Genomic DNA, 23,002 nt, shown 5'->3' with positions numbered 1-23,002 from the left:
ATATTCCAAAATCTAAAAAAAATGGAAATGTTGAAACATTTCTGGTCTCAAGCATTTAAGATAAGGGCTACTCAACCTGTGCCAGGCATGAAGGTTTGCTTTTTAGATCATGTTAATGCCTCTCAGTGTGACAGCCTTTAGGCTCTATGGTTTTGAATTGTAGCTAAATTATTAACAGACAGCTAAATTTTAATGTCACTCTGAAAAATGAATGTCTAATTTTGGGGGCTGTAAATGGGAATAGCAATTGGAAGTGTGAAAGTACTTCTCACTTTATCATTGATGTGTAATCTAAATGTTTTACACCAAACCAAAAAAAAAATTGGGAAGGAAAATATTTTTATATTTTAAATTTATGTCAAACTTAAGACAGACCCTCAAAGTAAGGGTCGGTAACCAGTCTCAAATCTTAATTATAAACTTTTTTTTAAGTTACAGTGAAGTCTTCAGATAAATTTACAGTTTTTTTTGCTATACACTTTACTTAAAATATTTATGATGCAAAATACACACTTCAAAAGATTCATAGTTGTGAAATAATTCACATTGGAATGTAACTTTGATATTATCAATACAAATTTATGTGAAGTAATTGGAATAATAATTTAAAAATTAGATGATTATCCATTTAAATGTAATGTTTTGGCTGGGCATGGTGACTCATGGCTGTAATCCCAGCACTTTTGGAGGCCAAGTTGGGTGGATCACCTGAGGTTGGGAGTTCAAGACCAGCCTGGCCAACATGGTGAAACCCCGTCTCTATTAAAAATACAAAAATCAGCCAGGCAAGGTGGCACACGCCTATAATCCCAGCTACTTGGAAGGCTGAGGCACAAGAATCGCTTGAACCTAGAAAGCAGAGGAAGCTGTGAGCTAAGATCATACCACTGTACTCTAGCTGGAAGACAGAGTGAGACTCTGTCTCAAAAAACAATAATAAAAATAAAAAACAAAAAAAAATTTTAAAAATGCAATTTATTTTATAATTATATTTTGTAATTATTTCACACAATAATAATAAATTTGAAGTCACATGTAATAAGTCTTTGGCTTCTTTACTCCAGTTTTGAGCATGAATATTAACCTCATGAGAGGTTTAAGGAAAACTAAATGAGAATGGAATCTATGGAACAATTTAGACCAGAACTGATATACTGAGGCACCTTGATGAGGTGGTAGTGCCATGAGTCAGAAAGACCTGGTTAAGGTCTTTGCTTGGTTGCATACTTACTATGTAGGTTTGGCTATGTTACTTTACATTTCTGGTTCTTTTGGTTTTTTGCCTATAAAATAGGGATACTAATTTCTACTCTGTGGCGTGGTCACGGGGGTTGAGATAGTGCATACAAAGGACTAGCAGAGGCTTCACCTGCAGACTCCACTCCTCTTCACCTGCAGTGGCAGCTAGTACCGGTGGATCGCTGTACTTTTTCCTGCTGAATCCACGTTCGCAGCCAATCTTTCTTTTAAATTGTCCCAGACCTTCACCAAAAACTGGCTGGAATTAGCCTAGGATAGAAAATGGGATACCATCCCTGTGATAGGTGATCATCAAATATATATATTTTCTCTACCACTCCCAATTTGTTGTTTTGGCATGTAAAAAAAGTTACTATAGCAGTTCTAAAGTCAGTCTTGGTAAATATTTAGAGAGGTACGGATGTCCTTTTGATATGAGTCTCTGTCACATGAAGAGTTCTTTAGAAAATTACATTCCCTCGCCATTTACTTAGCTAGTACATATTTTGGATGTCTCTTGAGCTAGGTAGGTATCATTTTTTAGGAATGAAACCAAAAACAGTTCTAAAAATTTCACTTTTGAAACCTGGAAAGTAGTATGAAGAAAGTGTGACAAATGTATTTTATTTTAGTAAACAGTCAAAACAAAGATCCTTGATAATCTATGTAAAGTGACTAGAAAACTTGGGCTTTTCATTTTTGTTTCACTCTTGTAGTTCTTTTCCTTAGAAAAAAATTCTTAAAATTGTAACATCAAATGAATACTACAAAGAAAAGATAGTTTGACCTTGACCGTTTTAAGGAACATGATTATCTTTTAACTAGAAAATGCTATCTGCCGTTTCCTTAAGTAATTTCTTTACCTGTATCCTATTGCCAGTTAGTATGTAAACCATAAACCGCATTATGTTCCTTCAGCACATTTTTATATACAGTGTTGAAAGATCTAACCATACTAAGGTATTGTATTACAGTTTCACAACAGAACGATTTATAACATCAAAACAGTAGTTTAAAGAGGTGAAAAACTGAAGTTGATGTTTTCTTAACAGGAAGTGTAATGGTTTTCCAAACTAAATTCCAACCTTGAAATAGGCTTAAAAATGCTTAAAGGCACAGTTGGCCGGGTGCAGTGGCTCACACCTGTAATGCCAGCACTTTGAGAGTCTGACTGAGGTGGGAGCATCACTTGAAGCCAGGAGTTCAAGACCAGCCTGGCCAACACAGCAAAGCCCTGTCCCTAGTAAAAATACCAAAAAAGTTAGCCAGGCATGGTAGCGCATGCCTGTAATCTCAGCTACTTGGGAGGCTGAGGCATGAGAATCATTTGAACCTGGGAGGCGGAGGTTGTGGTGAGTGAGATTGTGCTACTGTACTCCAGCCTGGACGACAAAGCAAGACTCTGTCTCAAAAAAAAGTACAGTTGTTCCTTAATATCCGTAGGAGATTGGTTCCAAGGACCTCCTGCAGATACCCAGATCTGCTCCACTCAAGTTCGTGATATTAAACGGCTTAGTATTTGCATGTAACCTATGCATATCCTCCTGCATACTTAAAATCATCTCTAGATTACTTACGATACCTAATACAATGTAAATGTTATATAAATAGTTGTTATACTGTATTGTTTAGGGAATCATGACACTTTTTTAAAAGCTTTGTATATGTTCAATACAGTTGCAGGGTTTTTTTTTTTTTCTGAATATTTTCTACTCTCTGTTGGTTCAATCTGTGGATGTGGAACCCATGGATTCAGAGAGCTAACTGTACTGAGTGTTTTGTTGCTGAGTTTTGCAACTCTGTTATAACCACATTATCAACAATTTCTGTTAAAATTTCAAGGTTACTTATCAAATTCTACCCCCATCAACTATCTACTTGGTATTTTTTGGTAGATCTTAAATCCCTGTGCTTAACCCAAGTGATAGATCATCCAGTTTACTTAAGTCCTGCTTCTAATTTTTAAAAGAATAGTGCCCTATTTATCTTTAACATTTTAAAACCTTACAGTTACAAGTCAAATGGCATGACCTGTTTGTATTCTTTATTAACTGCTGTATACAAATATAGCCAGCCTGCTTTAATTATGGAAACTGGTCCTTCCCGGTGGAGGGACACTGTCACAGTGAGGCGAGGAGGGGAGTGTGCCTGCCAGGAGGTGAGTGTTGACTGAGTGGGAGGGCTTCCCAAGTTACTTCCCTGCTCCTCAGGTAGGTGTGGCTATGCAAATGGCAGTGCCAAGCAGTAGGCTCAGAGCTGGCAGTCCCAGGTGTTGCTTATAGATCCTGAGTGATTATTGGCTTTGGAAAAAGCCACTGGGCTTAGATGTAACTCTTTTCTTCTTTCCTGAGTCAGGAGATGTTTTGCTTGGATTTAAAAGGGATGAAGAACCCAATAATTGTAAATGCTTTAGAGAAGACTATATATCCCTGATGAGTATGAGATTTTAGAGATATGTAGGTAAACTCTTGGGCAGGGCTGAGTGGTTTGGTTTGGTTGGAGAGTTACTTTCTGGAATGTGACAGCTTTGTCACTCACACTGGCTGTGGTGTCTTCTATGAAAGTAAAAACTGCTCCAAAGCAGAGGTAGCTTTGTCTTCCTCCTCTTTGTATCTTCAATTCCACGTGCAATGATTGGCATATGCTGATTCTCGGTAATCATCTGTTGAAGTGATCCAGGCTGAACTGAAGGCTGGCAGTGTGTATTCGTGGTTTTCTAAGGTGGTGGAAGTAGAGAGCCCTGGCCACCCATGGCCCTATCCAGAGCTGCCTTTGTGTGGTGCAGCAGTAGCTAGAGAGCCTAGCAAGCTTTTCCTAGAGAGTCAGTTCAGTTCAGTGAGTTCAGTGAGCAGTATGGGCTGAGAGAGCCCTCAAAATTCAACGTAGCGCTGGCTCTGCCAGCGGCAGGCATTGTTCATGTGAGACAGAATGGTTGCCTGGGGAAGTAGTGTGCTGGGGAGACTGCAGGGGTTAAGGTCATCCTCTTCCAGATTTTCCTCAAGTCTGAAGTGCTCTCCTTGGCTCCACGAGAGATCCTCTTGCTATTCTACTGTGGTGTATGGACTGCTTATGGTTTACTTCTTACAGTTTCCTGTTTCAGATAAGGGGAAGCATGGCCAAGATGGTTCTGTGAGTCAGGCCCAGAAGGGTAATGGGGTTTTCTTGGGAGGCACATGGGCACGGGTAGTATTATTAATATTTCAAGCCAATTGGAAAGGATCCAATTGTTTCATTTTATATATATATATATATATATAATGAAAATATATATACAATTGTTTCATTATAAAAATATGAAGCAAAATATTTCATTTCAGTGTTTCTATTTCTAGAAATACAAACTAAGTAACAAATAGTTGTCTGACTTGCAAATTGTTGGTTTCAAGGTCAACATCTGAACTTTCTTTATTGCTCCCTTTAAAATTAAGTAGTTTCTGGATTAATGGTAGTTACCACTCCCAAATTCAGATCCTGCATATCAGCCTAGCTGTCTCTAATGTAGTAGTCTAATTAGAAGGAAAATTGCTGGAATAACCCTGCAGGTTTATCTCACTTGTTTCTTGTTTCCCTTTTGAACCTTTCAGGTACGACAGTGCCAGCCCACAGGGCCATCCTGGTGGCCCGTTGTGAAGTGATGGCAGCCATGTTTAATGGAAATTACATGGAAGCAAAGAGTGTCCTGATTCCTGTTTATGGTGTTTCCAAAGAGACTTTCTTGTCATTTTTAGAATACCTGTACACAGACTCCTGCTGCCCAGGTTAGCAATACAAATGTTGATAGTATCTCAGAATTCTTTCTTTTGTTGCCGCCCATTTTGTTAAATTGCATTCTGTGAAATCTATTTTCATTTAAGATTTATTAGTTGACATCATGGAATGTACTTAGCAGTTAGAGGTGGTGCTGGAACAACAATAAATTTTCATTCAGTTCAAGTGGAAGTGCAGTGATTGGGTGCCTTTTATGGGTCTCCGACGCCGGCACAAGTTCACATGTCCCAGCCAGCACCTACAGCATGGGGATCACTGTAGGCAACCGAAAATGGAGGTGTCTTGTGGTACCCATGGCTACTGTAATTCTAGAGATCGGGGCAGATTGTTACTTGGAGCGCTGTCTCTTCCACAAGAAGAGGAGGGTTGCGCAACTGCTTTGATGTCTGTGACTTCTGATTGGGGCACTTTTAAGGACTTTCAATATTCCGAGACTTTTTTGGTCTTCCTTCTGCCCAGAGGATGTGGGATCTGTAAAGGCCTTCTGACTTCTGCTAAAGTCAGAAACTCCTCAAACTGACTTCTCTGAAAACTTTTCTTGAGATGTTTAGAATGCCCAGTGGACTATAGGATTCATTTCCAAATTCACTGACCAAGGACTATCTTTGACCAGGAACCAAACATCTGTGGCAGCTCTAGGTTGGAACAAATCCAGCAGGGTTCTTCTAGCTGGAGGCGCTTGAAGAAATAGCAAAATTTTTTCTACAGGCCTAGAGCCTTGCTTGGGATGCTGGCAGGGAGGCCCTCTGTGAGTAGTCTTCAGCCTTTGGCCACCAGATGGCTCCCACCACAAGCACAACTAGATTCGGCGCCGTGGAGCTCAGTTCAGGAGCCTGAGACCTTGATTAGAGAACCTGGTCAGGCACCGTAATAAACATAAAAAGCAAACACATATTTCAAGCCAGACCTCTCTTCAGATTCACTGCTTTAATTTTTGGAATGAAAAGGTTTTCTTACATTGGGTATTGAAATAAGTTTTAAACAAGTCATGAGCCCTCTAGCGAAAGATTTTAGAAGTTCAAAAAGAAGCAAATTTATTTGTTTTGATTAAATTAACTCTGGGCTTGCAGCTTGCTGTAGAGTATTTTGGAGCCAGTTGCAGTTGTTTCTGTCAGTGTTAAAGACTGACTTATGGCCAGGTGCAGTAGCTCATGCCTGTAATCCAAGCACTTTGGAAGGCTGAGGCGAGCAGATCACCTGAAGTCAGGAGTTCAAAAACAGTCTGACCAACATGGTGAAACCCCGTCTCTACTAAAAATACAAAAATTAGCTGGGCATGGTGACGTGCGCCTGTAATCCCAGCTACGCGGGAGGGAGAGGCAGGAGAATCGCCTGAAGCTGGAAGGCAGAGGTTGCAGTGAGCCAAGATGGCGCCACCACACTCCAGCCTGGGTGACAGAGTGAGACTCCGTCTCAAAAAAAGACTTAGTATTTTTGCCTGATAAAAATGAAAGCATTTGTTCTTTTTGGAAATAAAGCTTATTGTTTATTATTTCATTGTTGGCAAATTTGTATATTAAATTTACAAATTGACCAGATTTGGAATAATAGGAAAATTTGATTTTCAGTCATCCTCTCACTCAAGTAATTGAAGCTGCTAATATTAAGTTTTACCTTGCTAATTAGAAAATATTACAGAGGAAAGCAGTAATAATGATAGAATTTTTAAAAATTGGCAAAAGTGTGTTAGGGAAAAATGAGTCAAAATGAATAATCAAAAAGTTAAGCCAGATACTGGAATCTATGCATTGGGAAGATCACAGAAGACAGGTAATGTTATTATGTTAAATATTCACCATACACAGTGTTCTTGGTTCCATAGCTGCAAAAGAATGTAAGAATGTAAGGAGGGATAAGAAAGAGAATTACATGAAAAACCAGATTTCTAGGGAAGTGTTGAAAAAACCCCCAGCCAAACTGGGTGGTTGCCAGGGGCTGGGGAAAGGGGAAACAGGGAGTTAGTGTTTATTGGGTACAGAGTTTCAGTTTGGGAAGAAGAAACATGTTCTGGAGATGGTGGTGGTGATGACTGCACAGCAGCATGAATGTACTTCATGCCAATGAATCATATACTTAAAAATGGTTAAAATGGGCCGGGCATGGTGGCTCATGGCTGTAATCCCAGCACTTTGGGAGGCCGAGGCGGGTGGATCACGAGGTCAGGAGATCGAGACCATCCTGGCTAACACGGTGAAACCCCGTCTTTACAAAAAATACAAAAAAAATTAGCCAGGCGTGGTGACGGGCGCCTGTGGTCCCAGCTACTCGGAAGGCTGAGGCAGGAGAATGGCGTGAACCTGGGAGGCGGAGCTTGCAGTGAGCCAAGATCGCACCACTGCACTCCAGCCTGGGTGACAGAGTGAGACTCCATCTCAAAAAAAAAAAAAAAAAGGTTAAAATGGTAAATTTCATGTTATATTTATTTTATCACAATAAAAACAAAACAACAAACCAACCAACCTGAAGACTAAAGTCAAGAAAAAAAAAATGGCAAGGATCTAGTTTAGCTAACGGAAAGATTTACCGGATAGTCCTGGAATTAATTTTTAAGGGCAATTATAGAATCACCTTTTCTGAAGAATTAAAAAAAATAGATTCACTTCTGAGTATGAAGGCTTAAATGGATTCTTTTAATTTATTTTTACTTTTTTATTTACTTTTATTTTATTTTATTTTTATTTTTATTTTTTTGAGATGGAGTATCACTCCATTGCCCAGAGCTGCAGTGCAGTGGCATGATCTCCGCTCACTGCAACCTTCGCCTCCCAGGTTCTAGTGATTCTCCTGCCTCAGCCTCCCTAGTAGTTGAGACTACATGCACCCACCACCACACCTGGCTAATTTTTTTGTATTTTTAGTAGAGACAAGGTTTCACCATGTCGGCCAGGATGGTCTTGATCTCTTGACCTTGTGATCCGCCCACCTCAGCCTCCCAAAGTGCTGGGATTACAGGCGTGAGCCACTGCGCTAGGCCTTCTTTTTAAAATGGAATAATAGGCCGGGTGTGATGGCTCACATCTGTTATCCCAGCACTTTGGGAGGCTAAGGTAGGAGGATCATTTGAGCTCAGGAGTTCAAGACCAGCCTGGGCAACATAGTGAGACCTGTCTCTACAAAAAAAAAAAAGAAGAAGAAGAAAGGAAAGAAAAAAAGATAAAATGGAGTAAAAGTGCAGAATGCTGACTCCCTCAAGGCTTTTTCTAAGCATTCTATTTTATGGTTGATGATACGGTCAGCATGTTTTTTTAATTGTTGGTTTTTGTTGATGGGGGATGTTTAGGTCATTAAATAAATGGTTTTATCATCCACTTTCCCTCATGTCCCTTTTCTCATCAGCTGGCATATTCCAGGCCATGTGTCTCCTGATCTGTGCCGAGATGTACCAAGTGTCCAGACTGCAGCACATCTGTGAGCTGTTCATCATTACCCAGCTGCAGAGCATGCCAAGCAGGGAACTGGCATCCATGAACCTTGATATAGTTGACCTGCTTAAAAAGGCCAAGGTAATTGACTCTGTGTATCTGATAGCCCAATTTTTTATAAAATATTTTTCAAATTCTACTATTTTAAAATTTATCCTTTTTTAACATACGTTAATACTAGTCTTAGTTTGGAAGTTTGGCTAATGAGGCTAAAGTGCCTTCACAACAGTTTATCTGGCTAGATAATTTTGAAGCATTAGGGTTTGTGTGCAGTCCCTTTATAAGGAGGCAAAATGTCCAGATACGGAATTTTTTTAACTAAATAGTGGCCCTTAGCAGAGTCATTTGAATGAGGTGCTATACTGTGTCACATAGGCATTGTAGGAAATAGAATTTATGTTGAATTTCCCTAAACAATCACATCTTCAGGTTCCTAAAAGGGAAATGACAGAATTGGTCCATATATACTGATAGCAATGGTTAAGCTAAACTAATTTACTTCTTCATTTTTTCATCCATATAATGAACACATTTTGAAGTTTCAGTTGTATATAGGAGATATTGGTGTGCCTCATTTATCCTTGCAGAATGCCTTTTGTTTTCATGTCTCACCGTATTAGCAATTACTGCCGTATATATACATGCTTCTTCTGGGCCTCTTGTAAGCTCAGAGTCTTTTGTTTTCAATAATTATATCATTACTGATTTTAGAGAACAGGGGTGGGGGAGTTACATAATTAAGTTAATTTTAAGTAACTGCAGTTACAGAGGCCCTAAATTATGAATCGGAGCCAGGTCTGTAAATAAACTAGGACTACTGTGTTGAAATCTACTTCCCAAACCCCCAGATGTGCTCACAGTCAAAAACCTGCCAAATCCTTATTCCCACTTTCTTTCATTCCTGGAAGCAGAAAGCTTATTCAGATGGGCCATCCTACCGTTGGCCATTCTGCCATTCCATCCACTGCCTGAGACAGTTTCAGGACTTGTGGTAGTTATGGCACACTTTTGTGTACTCAACTTGTGGTAAGCCAAGCCCTCTAGGTTTTTTTCACAGGAGTGTATTTGTTCAATCACTACAGAGTGTCAGTACTTCTTGAAATATTATCTGGCATCCAACATATCTATACCTATCAACTTTGACATCCAGGGTTACAAAAGCATGACAACTTTTATCTCCATCCACATTGCTAAAATGGAGCCACATGATGGGGCAAATTCCAGATCTGTGACAGCTGAATGCTTGCCTCCAAGCTGAGAGGATTTCATTCATCAACACTTCTGTTTATAGAAGGGAATTTATTTAAAGCATCTAGGTCTTCTCCTACTATCTCCTTAACTATTTTGGACTTCATTTCTCTCATAATCAAGTCTTATGATCACCTGTGTTTAATTAGGGCTAAAAATAAATTTAAAAATTGAGTAGGGCCAGGTGCGGTGACTCACACCTGTAATCCCAGCACTTTGGGAGGCCGAGGCGGGCGGATCACAAGGTCAGGAGATCAAGACCATCCTGGCTAACACGGTGATACCCAGTCTCTACTAAAAATACAAAAAAAAAATTAGCCGGGCGTAGTAGCAGGCGCCTGTAGTCCCAGCTACTCAGGAGGCTGAGGCAGGAGAATGGCGTGAACCCGGGAGGTGGAGCTTGCAGTGGCCGAGATCGTGCCACTGCACTCCAGCCTGGGTGACAGAGTGAGACTCCATCTCAAAAAAATAAATAAATAAATTGAGTAACACTGATCTCTTTTTGTAATATGTTTACATTCATCTCATGATAAATAAATAGCTCCCCTCCTAATTTAGTTTACAGTTTTTAAAATTCTTTCTAGTAGTTTCACAATCTCAGTTCATTTTTGATGTATCATTTTCATACTATTCTAACAAGTTGTTCATACTTTTTTAAAAATTGGACACAAGTTTCTTTTTCCTTATCTTTTAGTATCCTCTTAAATCGTTTATGTATAAGAGAACTTCCCGTGTGGTCCCACTGATTTCTTTAGATGCCTCCCCTCACTGCCCACCTACACCTGGTTCCTCATCAGAATCATTTTTGATTGCACTGTCAGAAATTCTTGACTTGTTTTCCCTGATTCTCTGGTTTCTGACTCTGTGATTATCCTTATCTTTTCCCCTTGAATTTAAAACAATCTAAGATACCAGCTCATTTTGAATTTTGTTTCTGAAGACTTTTTATTTTCTAAGATTAACCCTAAATTTGCCAGTTTTCCTGTATTCTTTTCCTGGTGGTTCCTAATTTGGCAATTGTGAATTCCAGATAACAGAAGTTTTCTTCCCAAGTTTTCTTTGAAGTTCCTAGTTTGAGGTTTCACTTCACCAGTCAGTTCACCCTGTTGGTCAGAATTTGGTTAACTTTTCCCTTGCCATTTCTCTGACTTTTAGGAGTGAAATTGTCTTTTAGCACAATTAGACTCCCAGTAGCTCTCCAAATAATCAAAATTTCTGAACACTCTGACAGTTTTGTACTGTATGTCAGGAAACATCATTCATACTTTCTTAGATAGATGAGCAGTGTGGGTATTCTCTCACTTCTCTGTCCATTTTCCCCTAACCTCTCTCAGTTCTCCACCATGATTTACCTTCAGGTTTCCATCAAGGAGGACTCTTAAAATACAAGAGTTGAGGTGGGGATTCCTTATCTCTACTCCTGTTTAAACCCTATCTGTTCAAACTTTGGTGATTCCTGTGAAGTTGTATTTATTCTCGTATTAAAAATGTTAATGCATCTTCTTATTTATAATCTATATGTTAATATTTGGCTATCTGAGGCACAAGTTGTGTTTCTGAGAGTTTCCAGGTACTTTCTTGTGAGTTTATGGGTATTTTCTCCACGTTCTTCTTGTAGCTCTTAAGTTCTATTGCATTTGGTTTATGGCTTTCTAATGCCTTTTTAAAAATTCTGTTGCTTATTTCAGTTTGAATCCATTTTCTTACGTCAACACATATCCTTCTAAAACCTAGTTTTTATAGTGAGACATATTCCATTCCTGTTACAGAGTCCCTAGATTATGAATCTGGGCCAGGTCTGTACATTAGCTAGAACTGCTGTGTTGAAATCTACTTCCCAAACCCCCACATGTGCTACCAATTCCTCGTTCCTCAGTTCTTTCATTCCTGGAAGCAGAAAGCTTATTCTTTGCAAAAGTGTCCACAATAATAATATCTTAAATCTTGGTCAAAAATAAAATTCTTCATTTTTAAGCATGCTTTGTAGCCAACTGTTTATTTCTGTGACCTCCCTTTTCCTTCTCAATCACAGCCCTTAAGGCAATGTCCTAACCTCCTGGTGTTTTGTTATCTGCTCTGGGTTAATCATCTAATAGTAGTGGTGGCTTCTTTAAAAAGCTGAAGGTTCTTACTCTGTTCCCTTGAGATTGCACACATTCATCTGCTAAAAGATAAGGAGAGAAAAAACTGTTAAAATGTTATGTGGGATTAGATAAACTATAAAGTTATTTCCAGTTCAAAAATTCTGATTTTATATAATGAATATGAGGGACCTGTGAATTTGTGTTTAAATACTCTCACACTATACAGCTTTAAAAAAAAAAAAAAAAGCAAATCCTTGAGTTTTTTTTATTAAGGTTTGAGATTACTAATCTTTCTTCAATTTAGCATTACTTGTTGCTTATTTAATATTTTTGCATCTCCTTAGAAGAGCTATACTTAGCCAAAAGGTGGAAACAACCCAAATGTCCAGTGACAGGTGAAGAGATAAACAAAATGTGGTATATATGTACAATGGGATATTATTCAGCCTTAAGAAGGAATGAAATTTTGATATCTGCTACAACATGGATGAAACTTGGAAAATATTACCCTAGATGAGCCAAACATAAAAGGACAAATATTTTAGAATTTCACTTATATGAGGTAGCTAGAATAGTGAAATTGATGGAGACAGAAAGTAAAACAGTGGGTGCTAGGACCTGGTAGGGATAGGGAGAAAACAGATTGTTTAATGGTACAGAGTTTCAGTTTGGGGTGATAGAAAAGGTCTGGAAATGGATAGTGGTGTTGGGTTGCCCCACCATGTGTTTGTACTTATTAATGACACTTAACTGTACACTTAAGGATTGTTAAAATGGTAAATTTTATGTTATACATATTGTACCACAATAATAATGAAAAAAAGAGTTCTATGCTTATGTACCAAAGTTGCCTGCCAGCAAGTTACTGTCATCTGCATTGGTGGTTGGATGGATCAGTGAGTGTCACTGGATGGGCACCAAGGTGATGATGTCAGTGGCCTGCTTGCTTGGAGTTTTCCCTCCATTAGCAGCTGTTGGAACTCAGAATGAGGAGAATGGAGCTGGAAATCCTGCTCAGTTTACTGTACATCTCATTAAAAGCAAATATTTAGACACAGCTTTCCCTTAGAAACATTTACACGTTAAAACCCATGCCTTCGGCCGATGGTGTTTCCTCCTCAAAACATTGTTTGGCTTGCTCCTCAGGTGAACTTGTTTTAACATTGCTCACCATCATCTGCTACACAGATACAGGTGCAGTTAGTGAAGTCCGTGGCTTTAGATTAAAAGCTTAAATTAAATCTTCAAGAACCTCAAACAGATGCAGCCATGCATTGCTTAAAGATGTTTGGCCACTCCGACAGCCATAGATTGTTATTCACTGTTGGCTTGGTTTCTTCCGAGAATGTACTTTTAACATTATTTGCTGATAGTGCTCCCTCATCCTGTCTGCTGTCACAGTAGACTGAAAGCTGCATCAGGTAAAGGCACATTAAACATGAATATGGGCTCTCCGTGATTGCTCCGAGGCCATTCTCTTGATCTTATCATACTGGTGGCCATTATGTGCAATATTATTCCACTTTTCATTTTTCTTGCAGTTTCACCACTCTGATTGCCTTTCAACCTGGCTACTTCATTTCATTGCTACTAACTACCTCATCTTCAGTCAAAAGCCTGAATTTCAGGATCTTTCAGGTAGGTTGCTAATTTCTGTTTTGAAAAGAAAACTTTATGTTCTTTGTTCTTAGATTTGAGACATAAGTTGTAGAAGTAGTACTTTTAGCAAAATAAGAATAGTCCGTGTAATAAATTTCTTGTAAATTATGCAGTGTGGTAATTGAGGAAACAATTTATAGTCACCTGTGTTACATAAGTGGCTTAACCTGTGTTACACAAGAAGTTTTCTAATGATTATTTTATAGCTGCCATCCATTTTTAAACACATTTTCTTTCTCTGAAATAGATAAGGTGACAAAATGTGTCCTCAGGTGGCATTTGGTTGTGAAAAATGATATCTTAGTTCTAACTACCTAAGTCAGTAGCAAAGTTTAAACAGTACAGATTTTAAAAATTTTTATAAAGGAATTTAACTCTTGTTAACTATATGATATATAGCTTTATTGTACTGGATGTCTGTATTTACTGAGTATATCTATATGGGAGTCCATTATATTACTTTGGAATAACAGTTTTTCATATATAAAAAATGTTTGGAAACTTACTGAGAGTATATGTAATATGCTTTCTAAGGTAAATTATAAAAATTAAAACCAAAATGTGAACTACTGAGTACTGCATAAAAAGAAAAAAATGAAAATATAATAGTTGTCAGAATAGACGGTTTAGATGCAGTGATTTGCTCATGTTATTATCTAGCATAGACTCAAGGAAAATTTGAGCTAAAAAGAAAAGCAAGTGAAAGATTACCTGATCAAGGAGTTTCACACTCTGGACAAATAAATCTCCGTGGAGATAACCAAAGTGTCTTCTAGGGTGGGGGACAGAAAGTAGGGAGTAGGTGAGGAGAAGGAGAGAGAGAGGGAGTAAGGGAAAGGGAAAGAGAAGGCTAAAATTTACAGTTCTTGGACTCTTCCCTCCCTCCTTCAGTCATAGTAGTTCCACTTTATCTGTTTCATATCCTGAGTTCTACCTAAAATTTTACTTCGTAAAAAAGACTCTCCTGGTAAAAGACATAAAAATCATATGGTCGAGATGGTGATTCCACCTCGGTGCAATCCCAGCCAACTTGGGAGGCTGAGGCTGAAGGATCACTTGAACCCAGGAGTTTGAGTCCAGCCTGAGCAACGTAACAAGACCCCTGTCTCTAAAAGAAAAAAGAGTAAAAATCTCTTGTTTTTATTCAGCTGCTTGGTGTACAGTTAAAGGAAACCCAGGAACACACAATCAGTTTTTGGGAGATGTATTCAGCCAGTGAACAAACATTATATGTCTATTGGTACATAGAAGGCAACTATTAGTACAGTAGAGAAGCGTAATCACATCAAAACAAAACAACTGGTATTTATTAGCTATGTACTTTGTGCAAGGAAAAAGCAAAGTCAGTTCATAAAGATAAGGCTTGCATATGCTTGCTGTCAGAAGGAACATTCTTCTATAGTTATTCTTTAAGTAGCTGCTTCTATAGTCATTTAAGAAGCTAGCTAAAAGTTAAATGAATTGCACTTTGGTCCTGGAGCCACTTTCATTATGCTACCTTAGGTCACTCTTATTTGTAAAAGAAGGATAAGATTATTTTCTACTTACTATCTTGTATAGATATATGGTATATATGGAGTACTGTTACAACCTTGGGAGAAAGATGCTCTATAAATCCTTTTAGTTATGAATTTTCATTATATGGTATTGTCCAATTGCCTATAAAGTACGTTATGACACCTGGCATGGTGCAAAGCAGGACTTCCAGTGTGATGTGAGGTGGCAGGCTAGGGAGGAGACGATGTGTCGATGTTGCCTTCTGTTCCTTTGATGGGAATTAAAAGGGAATAATGAGAACTCTCATTCTGCAGTGCCTCTTCCTGTCAAGGGTCCTGCTATGAGGTGTCATCCTCTTGGGCAGAGGAAAAAATCGCCTTTTGGATAAGGGAGAATTTAATTGTCTAAATCAATAGTGACTAACTGGCCATCTATGGTTTAGGTGTAGCCTGTCAACGTGTTTTATTGGGACCCCACAGTTAAAAATATATAGTACTGGTATTTAAAAATAACCATATTTTGGCTTCTTTTGAAAAATTGAAAGATCTGGCTACCCCAGGCCCATCATCCTAGTGGCAACATGTGGCTTGGTGCTGGCGGCCCACCTAAAGGAGCATGCCCTCTCTAGAGGGTCGCAGTCACTTCTGTCCAGTGCTTTACACCTTGTCCACTGCACACGGTCACTTGAAGTTGGGAAATGTTCTCGTCACAGTCACTCTACAGCTTCCTTATAGAACTGCCCATCTTCAGTTTCAAAAGTTCTCAAATTATTATTGGAATTCTACGACTTGTTTTCTGTTGACTGAGAATTTTTCATTTTTAGAGGTGTTTAGAAATCAAAAAGTGAGACTGGAAAAGATGTCATGTCAGTACAGGCACAGATACATCAGAACCCAGTTAAATAGGTCAGTAAGTATTAGGTTTTTATATACTGGACTCATGAACACAAACAGCAGTGCACAGGAATATGTTACCCTTGGCATTTATGGATTCATTATTCTCACAGTTTAGCTCGATATTATGTGTTATGTGTTACGCGGTTTTGTTTGTTTTGTTTTGCTGGCTGCTAGAGCTCATCTCTAATAACTTTTCTCTGGTTTTTAATATTTACTGAGGGAGTAGCCTCATGTCACCTTTGCTTCCTATTGAAACTTAGAGCTGAGCAGCTAGTTTGTATGGTCATGCAGCCTGAATCAAGACCCTATTAGTCTGACTTATAATAGATGAGGTTAAACAGTAGATGGAGAATCAAGTGATTCTCCTACCTCATCCTCCTCAGTAGCTGGGATTATAGGCATGCGCTGCCACACCCAGCTAATTTTTTTTTTCTTTCCTTTTTTTTTTTTTTTTTTTTTGGTAGAGATGGGGTTTTGCCATGTTGGCCAGGCTGGTCTCAAACTCCTGACCTCAAATAATCCACCTGCCTCGGCCTCCCAAAGTGGTGGGATTACAGACATGAGCCATCGTGCCTGGCCTCCAGCAAGGTCTTTATGATCTGTATCTTGTGTCGACCTCCTATCTCATTCTGTAACCTAGAATGCCTAACTGTCTGGGAATGCAGCCCAGTAGGTTTCAGCCTCATTGTCCCCAGCCCCTATTCAAGATGCAGTTGCTGTACTTCAAATGCCTCTGACAGTTGTGCTTCACCAAAACTAGAGAATGAACAAAGCGAAGGACCTGGAGTTCAGGAATGGAGGGATCCAACCCCAAGGCAGGAAGCAGGTCCAGAAAGCAGGCAGGGCAGCAGCAACAGGAAAGAACAACTTATCTGATGACTGTCTGGGTGGGAAGCACAACTGAGAGGACTTGAAGGACTTTGGAAGACTAAGTTAGCTACAAAGAAAACTAAGTATTACACACAAAAAAATTAGCCAGGCATGGTGGCGGGTGCTTGTTGTCCCAGCTACTCGGGAGGCTGAGGCAGGAGAATGGCGTGAACCTGGGAGGCGGAGCTTGCAGTGAGTCCAGATTGCGCCACTGCGCTCCAGCCTGGGCGACAGAGCAAGACTCCATCTCAGAAAAAAAAAAAAAAAAAAAGGGAAGAAAACTAAGTATTGTAAGTGGAAAAAAAAAATAAGTCTGTTATATCCAGGAAAAACAAAAGCTTTATTGGCACTGTGGGAGTCCAAGGCGGGCAGATCACGAGGTCAGGAGATCGAGACCATCCTGGCCAACAAGGTGAAACCCCATGTCTACTAAAAATACAAAAAATTAGCTGGGCGTGGTGGCACACGCCTGTAGTCCTAGCTACTTGGGAGGCTGAGGCAGGAGAATTGCTTGAACTGGGGAGGCAGAGGTTGCAGCGAGCTGAGATCGCGCCACTGCACTCCAGCCTGGGCGACAGAGCAAAACTCCATCTCAAAAAAAAAAAAAAGAAAGAAAAGGAAAATAATCAAATACTAATCGAAGTAGTGGATGAGATATATATAATTGTAAGTCACATAATAACTTAAATCCTGATACTAATTTAACCAAAATGTAGTAAATTGTTTGGGAAAACTTGTGGGAATGGTAAGAGATGTATCACAGAGCTTGGATCTCATCTATTAAAGAGGAAATCAATAGCTGATATCTTAATTGATCCACAATAAAACATATTCAGTTAACATTCTTTTTCTTAAAACTTCAGTGGAAGAACGCAGTTTTGTTGAAAAGCACAGATGGCCGTCGAATATGTACTTGAAGCAGCTTGCGGAATACAGGAAGTATATTCACTCCCGGAAATGTCGTTGCTTAGTAATGTAACCTGGAGCTTTTATATACTACATTTCTTTTTTATTATTATGAAGAATGGGATACCTCCAGGTTCCAGTAAAATTCTTCTGAACGAAACCAATGTGGGTGTTAGAAAAATTACCATATAGCTTAATATGTTTATTAGTTCTCTTTGGAAAAAAACTACCATTGTGGTCTTAAAAGGGAACAAAATATACCATAGGCTAAAACTAAGGCTTTCACTCTAGAATGCAAAGCTGTTTTGCAGCTATGTTTTCCCTTAAAGATGTCCTGTTGCTTTAGTGATATTTAGACCCCTCTCAGTTAAGAAATGCTTAGATTTAAAAAAAAAATTATATAGGATTAATACAGAAATTTCATCATGTCTGATTAATTGCTCTATTAAAATAAGGGGCATTTAAAGACCCAGCATAACCATTTGTATAATGAGAAATCTAGGGGAAAACCAATCAGTCCAACGTGAGATTTTAGGAATAGAACTTTGCCAGCCATTTGGAAAGTGAAATGCCACTTAGTTCCCAATTGGTAACAGTGTTTGAATCATCATAAAAAAAAACCTGCTTTTCATCTGGACAACCCAATTGAGCCACTTTATCTCCTTTTGGCAATCTGAGTAGGCAGGGAACCTAGGCAGGGTTGGCTTTCTTAGCGTGTAACTTGTGTAGCAGCACAGGGCCCACACTTAGAAGGACCCCGCACTTGGTTCAAGGCTCTGCTATAGCGGAAATTCTTAATAATGTTTGAAGAAGGGCCCCGTGATTTCATTTTGTGCTGAGCCCTCAAAATTGTGTCTATTTCGTGGCAGGAAATATCCTATGTTTTCTTGCTCAAACAGCTTTCTCTCTGAAAGCAGAAAAGAGGCACTGATATAAAGGGAAGAGAAGGAGGCTCACCGGAGGGAAGAGAACATAGTGAAGATTCCCGCCTTTGGGGAGCTCTGAACCACCCAGGGCCTCCACTGCCACCTCGGCTGGCAAGGGAGAAATGTGTTGTGTTGTCTTAGCTTTAAAACAGTCACAGTTCTTGCTCTATCATAGATGAACAAATACTTTCTTGATCATTCTATAAGACCAGGAGGTTGGTAAGAGTGACTAACCAGCTTAACTTTAATACACATGTATAAAGATGTTCACAGAGAAAGATGCTCTGTAGAGAATTTGCTACCGAAGTTGGCTCAAGAATTTTTTTTAGTGTTATTTACCAAGATTGGGATGTCAGTGGCTTAAATTCTTTGAATTCTTTTCAAGGACTGCAAGATTATTTGATAAAGAATAGCATGAATCTTGTCCTCTAAGATTACACAGTAAGTTCAAAGAAAGGATGTAAGTCAAAGACTTGTTACATAGAGGGAGAATGGACTGGGATAGAGGACAGAATGATAGTTTCTTTCTTTCATATCACATGTATAGAGAAATAATTATATCAGAAACTCACAAACCTAGAGACGGAAAAACAGATGACTGTCTATTGTCAGCATCATTTTCATCTGTAAGTCAGTACTGGAATATATTTTTCTTTTAATTTCCAGTGACTTCAGAATACACAGTTTTTCCAACTTTTCAAAAATTTGATTAAATGGTTTTATGGTATAATATTGGGACCCCATACCGTTAGCCCTTGTATGTATACCAACACTGCCAAAGTAAAACATTAGGCCAGGCATGGTGGCTCAGGCCTATAATCCCAGCATTTTGGGAGGCTGAGGCAAGTGGATAACTTGAGGTCAGGAGTTCAAAACCAGCCTGGCCAAAACAGTGAAACCCCATCTCTACTAAGAATACAAAATTAGCCAGGTGTGGTGGTGCACACCTGTAATCCCAGCTACTCAGGAAGCTGAGGCAGGAAAATTGCTTGAACCTGGGAGGTGGAAGTTGCAGTGAGCCGAGATCGCACCACTGCGCTCCAGCCTGGGTGACAAGAGCGAAACTCCATCTCAAAAAAAAAAAAAAAAAAAAACCAAAGTGAAACATTAAAAATTCCCTATAGATATATTCCAGGAAATATTTTAATTGGGCTGATTTTAATTAGGCTGTATCAGTGAAGATTACTGGAATCGATTTTATGTCTTTTGTATTTTAATCACTTGAGTTAATCAACCACTGGCAAATCCCATTTGACAAGGATTAGCATTGTAAAAAATAGATACTGTGGTAGATTTCTAGAAATTCATTCACATTTAAGACTTTTAAAATGCAGTAATAGCCTTTTGTTTTTCATGAGCATATTCGCACCCCTATGTGAATTACAGCATTTAAAGTTCAAAATCAGTAACTTTTAATCTAGGAAATTGAAAAATATAAGTTGCAAAGCAAAAAAAGGTATTTTCTTGAAAATACTATTTAACGTTTAACTAGACTATAGGTAGTTCCTTAAGGTTGTTTGACCTGAAGTGGAGTTGGGTTTGGAAGCTGGTGCCCAGTTGGTGTGGAGTGTGTAGTTTCGTTATGAAAGTTCTCTACCACCTACCTGTGTGAGTGACACCAACACCCAGATGTCACAGCTCTCCAGAGCTAGTCAGAAGAGAAATCAAATTAGTGTTTAAACCCATTTGCATATTGACTCGTCAGTACCTTTAACTCAGATAACAAGAAATTGTAAAATACTTATAACCTATCTTAGAGAAATGAGTGCTGGTTTTGAGAGTTGTTTTTTAACTGAAAGATTATTTCTAGATGGGTAGTGCTTTGTGCCGGTTTCTACTTCCATATATTTCCCAGTCGTTCTAATTAGAGAAGATACTCTATGGTAGAACTAAGGCCTTTCCTTTCTTGGCCGAAGTCTTTACCCTATTTAACCCTTTGTATATTTCTGACTGCTCACTGTTCATATTATAGGAGACTAGATTTGTAATATAGAACTCTCCATAACACGAATGAAATTAATTCTGTCCAAGCCAGCATGGTGGCTTCATATTGAGTAGTAACAGAAGTCTGAACAATTGGATAAATTTGACTTCCAAGACAGCTAAACTTTTCAACTGCAATTTTAAAAACTACACTACACTGTTATAGTTAATCTGACAAAAATGTCCTCAAAGAGTACTTTATTTTATTTAAAGCATCTGTTTAATTCAACCTTTAATAATTTTGCAAAGAAGGGTATGTGTGTATTTTAATATAGCCTGACCTGAATTTATATGTTTTTAGCTTTAGTATTTAACTTTTTGTAACAAATAAACCTTTTTTAAAACAAGTTTAACGAACTGTCCTGTAATTATTTTACCTTGGATGTTGAAATACTGAAACGATTTGGAGAATGCTGCCTTGTACTTCTCAAGCATAATTATGCTTCATAGATAATTTTCATTATGTGTAAAATATCTAGAATGTTGCTGATACTATAGCTGACTCATATGTGTGGTGAGATAAAGAAATTTATGTTATCTTTAAAAGTCAAGACCAGAATTTATCTCAGCAAAATAACTGCCTTTATTTAGAAAAATGCTTTGATAATTAAACATAGAAGTGAGCCCCTTGTAGACTTGAGTGTTGCCTGGGACCAAGGCTTAGGAAGTGGAGAAGCTGCTCTGCATAACAGATGGAAAAGAATTTGGAACTTCCCAGGGCTGAGGAGCCCAGGTAGGGAGGGGAAAGAGACAAGGCAGCCATACCATGAGAATGGATGGTGCATGGAATGATGCAGCCCCTCCCCAGAAGCTTCCCAAATTTTCAGTAAAGCCTACTAAACTCATGAAGGGCTCCACAGTTCCTTTGGAATTATGTTCCTAACACAGACCTGATCTGGACACACATCTTCATAGAAGAGCTCTATTGCCTTTAGTTACCTCCACAGTCCTCTTTGCCATGAGGCCTTTTATAACTTAGCCCTGTCTTTTCTGCCTGAGCACTCCTCCCCCAGGCAGAAAAGGTACTGCCATCTTGACACACTGCATTGTCCATTAAGATTGTGTACTGGCAGACTTTAAACTCTTCCTATGGCTTGGGTTGGGTTGTCATTCCCTGTCTACTTTGCAAACTCCTGCATATCCTGAAAAGGCCATCTTAAATATCATTTCTCTTTTGTTTTCTGTGACTTTCCCAAGAAGAATTTGTTGCTTTTGTATGTGTCTTTCCTTAGCTCTTTATTCATACCTTTATTATGGTGCTTATGGCATTTCTAGGTATTTGGGTATTGGTGGTCTCTACTGGGCTATTACTTGAGGGACAGGGACCATGTCTTGATTTTTCTTCGTGACCTGCTTCCCAACCCTCCATCTAGCATAGGGCCTGGCATAACCTGTGTAATACATGGGACTGAAAAGGCCAGATTGCTTCGGCTGGAACAGTAATTGCAAACTTGCAAATGAAAATGAAAAGCATGCTAACACTTAAAACTGTTTGCTCAATGTCAGGAGTAGCCAGTATCAGCCAGCATGTGGGACCAGGGCGATCAGGGAGGCTAAGTGTGTGGGGAGTTGATGAACATGTAGAATGGAAAAGTGATAAGTGATGGACCACTGAGGAGATGCAGAACATGAACAAAATAGTCCTTGGAGACATCTTTGACTGGGAGTCTTCACTGGAGTTTGGGCAGTAAGATGAGATGGGGAGACAGAAGAGTTTTTGTTGGGCATAACGAAGTTGGGAGTTCTCTTAGTGCTATACACAGTGTTTGACTGTAGGCAGATGTTCCTTTAACTGCATGCACTTAATTTTCCATGTCATGAGGCAGTCTGTGTCTCAAAATCTCAGTTGTCCTCTACTGTTAAAGCTTAATGTTCAACAGTAAACTAATGATCAGCATTAGCATAAAAGTGTCTGGCATTCTCTCACATGTTCAGAGCAAAGAGCTCTCTTATTTATAATTATTTAAGAAAATAGCATGCAATTTATGCCACAGCCCGACAAGTTCTTCCTGCCTGCTGCCTCCCAAAAAACCAATGCATTGAAAAGGGGGTCTCAGGACCAGGTGGTATCTCTTGGTCTGCCAAAATGCTAAATCTGAAAAATACCTGAAAAACCAGTTCTTTAGGTTTCAAAATAGTGGTATTATCCATAGGAGTAGATGGGGAAATTACGAATTTTGCAGCCTTCAGTTGCATAACCCTGGGGCAGTAAGCAACTTACAGAAAAACAAGTTAAGCAAACAATGGATGGTTATTGTTCACCTATGCCTATTCTTTAGCAAAGTTCAGGCCCCTACCATAATTCTAACCTTGTGACCTTGTATGGTTTCAATTTTTGAACAAGGAAAAGATCAAGTTCAAGGAGGGAAGGAACTGTTAACGATTTCCACACAAGAATGAGCAAAAGCACTTTAGACTGTTAGAAGCAAGATGGAGTCAGTTATGTTAAACTTCCCTTACTACTATAATTTTTGCAAAGGCAGTTTCATTTAGTGGACACAATC

The 23,002-nt window shown here is 38.9% G+C and overlaps 1 protein-coding gene across 3 annotated transcripts in view; it reads left to right on the top strand.

The window, feature by feature from the left end:
- RHOBTB3 (Rho related BTB domain containing 3) overlaps positions 1–23,002 on the top strand; it is a 79,042-nt gene that overhangs the window by 45,937 nt on the left and 10,103 nt on the right. For 2 of the 3 annotated variants that reach the window (XM_032156795.2, XM_032156796.2), the window contains exons 9-11: positions 4,824–4,997; positions 8,344–8,510; positions 13,303–13,399. In XM_032156795.2, coding sequence (XP_032012686.1) covers positions 4,824–4,997; positions 8,344–8,510; positions 13,303–13,399 — 438 coding nt within the window. Of the gene's footprint in view, positions 1–4,823; positions 4,998–8,343; positions 8,511–13,302; positions 13,400–17,546; positions 20,852–23,002 lie in introns of those variants that run through there. The other variant, XM_032156793.2, reaches the window with a different exon arrangement.

Source organism: Hylobates moloch, unplaced genomic scaffold (assembly GCF_009828535.3).
Source record: "Hylobates moloch isolate HMO894 unplaced genomic scaffold, HMol_V3 SCAFFOLD_6, whole genome shotgun sequence".
Classification (NCBI taxonomy): domain Eukaryota; kingdom Metazoa; phylum Chordata; class Mammalia; order Primates; family Hylobatidae; genus Hylobates; species Hylobates moloch.
This window is presented reverse-complemented; position numbering and strand designations above follow the sequence as displayed.